The following is a 1,633-nucleotide window of genomic DNA, read 5'->3' as shown; positions in this document are numbered from 1 at the left end:
ATAAGAGAAGTTTATTTTTCTTTTTTTATTTTTACTTTTACTTGCTCGCCAGGCGCGGGGTTATTTTTCCATTAACCCCAGGTCCGGGGTGTGACAATATGTGTCATTGTACATTCACACAATATATGAGAAATATACAAGAAACTTAAACCAAACTGCAACATGGTATCAGAGCAGTGTCATCCTTGACCTATCTGAGCCCTTTTTTTTTCCGTCGTTGTTCATCTTCAAGCTCCAGTTATGGCTGAAGAAAGCTCAATAAATCTTGAGGGAGAAAACTCGCAAGTTTCTTCTTCTCTTGTTCTAAACACTAAGATAAATACAATTCAGCGTCTCTGCTTCGTTTTGTTGAATGAATTCAACTATCTCCCATGGTCTAGAGCAGTGTCTCTTGCTCTAGGTGGAAAAGGAAAGTTAGGGTTTATCAATGGAGGAGTTGAAGCATCTGATCCTTATACCCAATCACACGAAGCATGGTTATGCAAAACCAACTGGTCATGTCTCTGTTACTCAACAACATGGAGAAGCATGTAGCTGAGATCTTTAGCTACTCAGAATCCTCACAAGATTCATGGAAGTCTGTGGACATGTATGGGAACCAGGATAATTATGCTCGTGTTTTCCAGTTGAAGAAAGATATTGCAAGTATTCAACAAGAAGGAAAGACCTTCCTTCAACATATTGGCAACCTAAAAACAATGTGGAATGAGTTGGATGTATACCTTCCTCATACCACTGATCCATCTATTCTTTTCAAAAGTGCTGAGGAAGATAAAATATATCAGTTGCCAAGAAGCTTGAGCTCTGAGTATGAAGATCTCAGAAGGCACATCCTAATGAGCATGGAGCTGCCATCTTTTCAAAATGTTTGTGCTATTGTTCAACGTGAAGAAGCAAGAAGAAGGGTTATGAACCAAAAGTCAAGCCACAAAATATCTTATGCTCGAGGGTATGCTACGAACTACAGATAAACTAACAACAAGGTGTACAAGGGGAAGAATCCACACCTAAAGTGCAAGTATTGCAATGCTCAGTATTCTAAAAATCGGCCTAGGCGGCGCCTAGGCGCTAGACGGTGCCTAGGTGCTAGACGGTGACCAACCGCTCTAATTAACTATTAATCGGTTGCAAAATCGAAAAAAAATGTATTAGGCGGACACCTAGGTGAGATTAGACGGGTCTAGGCGGAGCTATACGGGTCTGGGTGGGGCTGGGCGGAAGCTAGGCGGGCCTAGGCGGGCATATGAGAAGACACTGGGATCTGAAAATATTTCTGGAAAAATGATGTTGCAGGCGTGAGGAAGAAGAAGAAGAGGAACATGTGGGGGAAGAAGAAGAAGATGAAAGGGTGGAAACCATCATATCAACTTTCAATTAAATGGATGGGTGGGTGAATTCTTTATGGTCCCACCATGTCCTCTCTTTTGATTGCACGGGTCTTGGTTCCAATAAACCCCTTTTACCAATTTTTTATTCTTTTATTTCTTTTAAGACCATTTACATAAACTAGTAAATATCTATTGTTTTATTATTCTTTTTTCTTTTAAGACCATTTACATTAGTATGTATTTAAACCCAAACATTGCATATATTAATTTAAAAGAAAAGACATATTATTTATTTATTATATAGT

General features: G+C 39.2%; 1 protein-coding gene across 1 annotated transcript; it reads left to right on the top strand.

Annotated features, from left to right (window-relative positions):
* Positions 1-473: 473 nt before the first annotated feature.
* Positions 474-1,378, top strand: LOC139191743 (uncharacterized). Its single transcript, XM_070812748.1, has 2 exons — positions 474-949; positions 1,294-1,378. The coding sequence occupies exons 1-2, from the start codon at positions 474-476 to the stop codon at positions 1,376-1,378; spliced, it is 561 nt and encodes a 186-aa protein (XP_070668849.1).
* The last annotated feature ends 255 nt before the right edge of the window (positions 1,379-1,633 follow it).

Source organism: Malus domestica, chromosome 15 (assembly GCF_042453785.1).
Source record: "Malus domestica chromosome 15, GDT2T_hap1".
NCBI lineage: Eukaryota > Viridiplantae > Streptophyta > Magnoliopsida > Rosales > Rosaceae > Malus > Malus domestica.
This window is presented reverse-complemented; position numbering and strand designations above follow the sequence as displayed.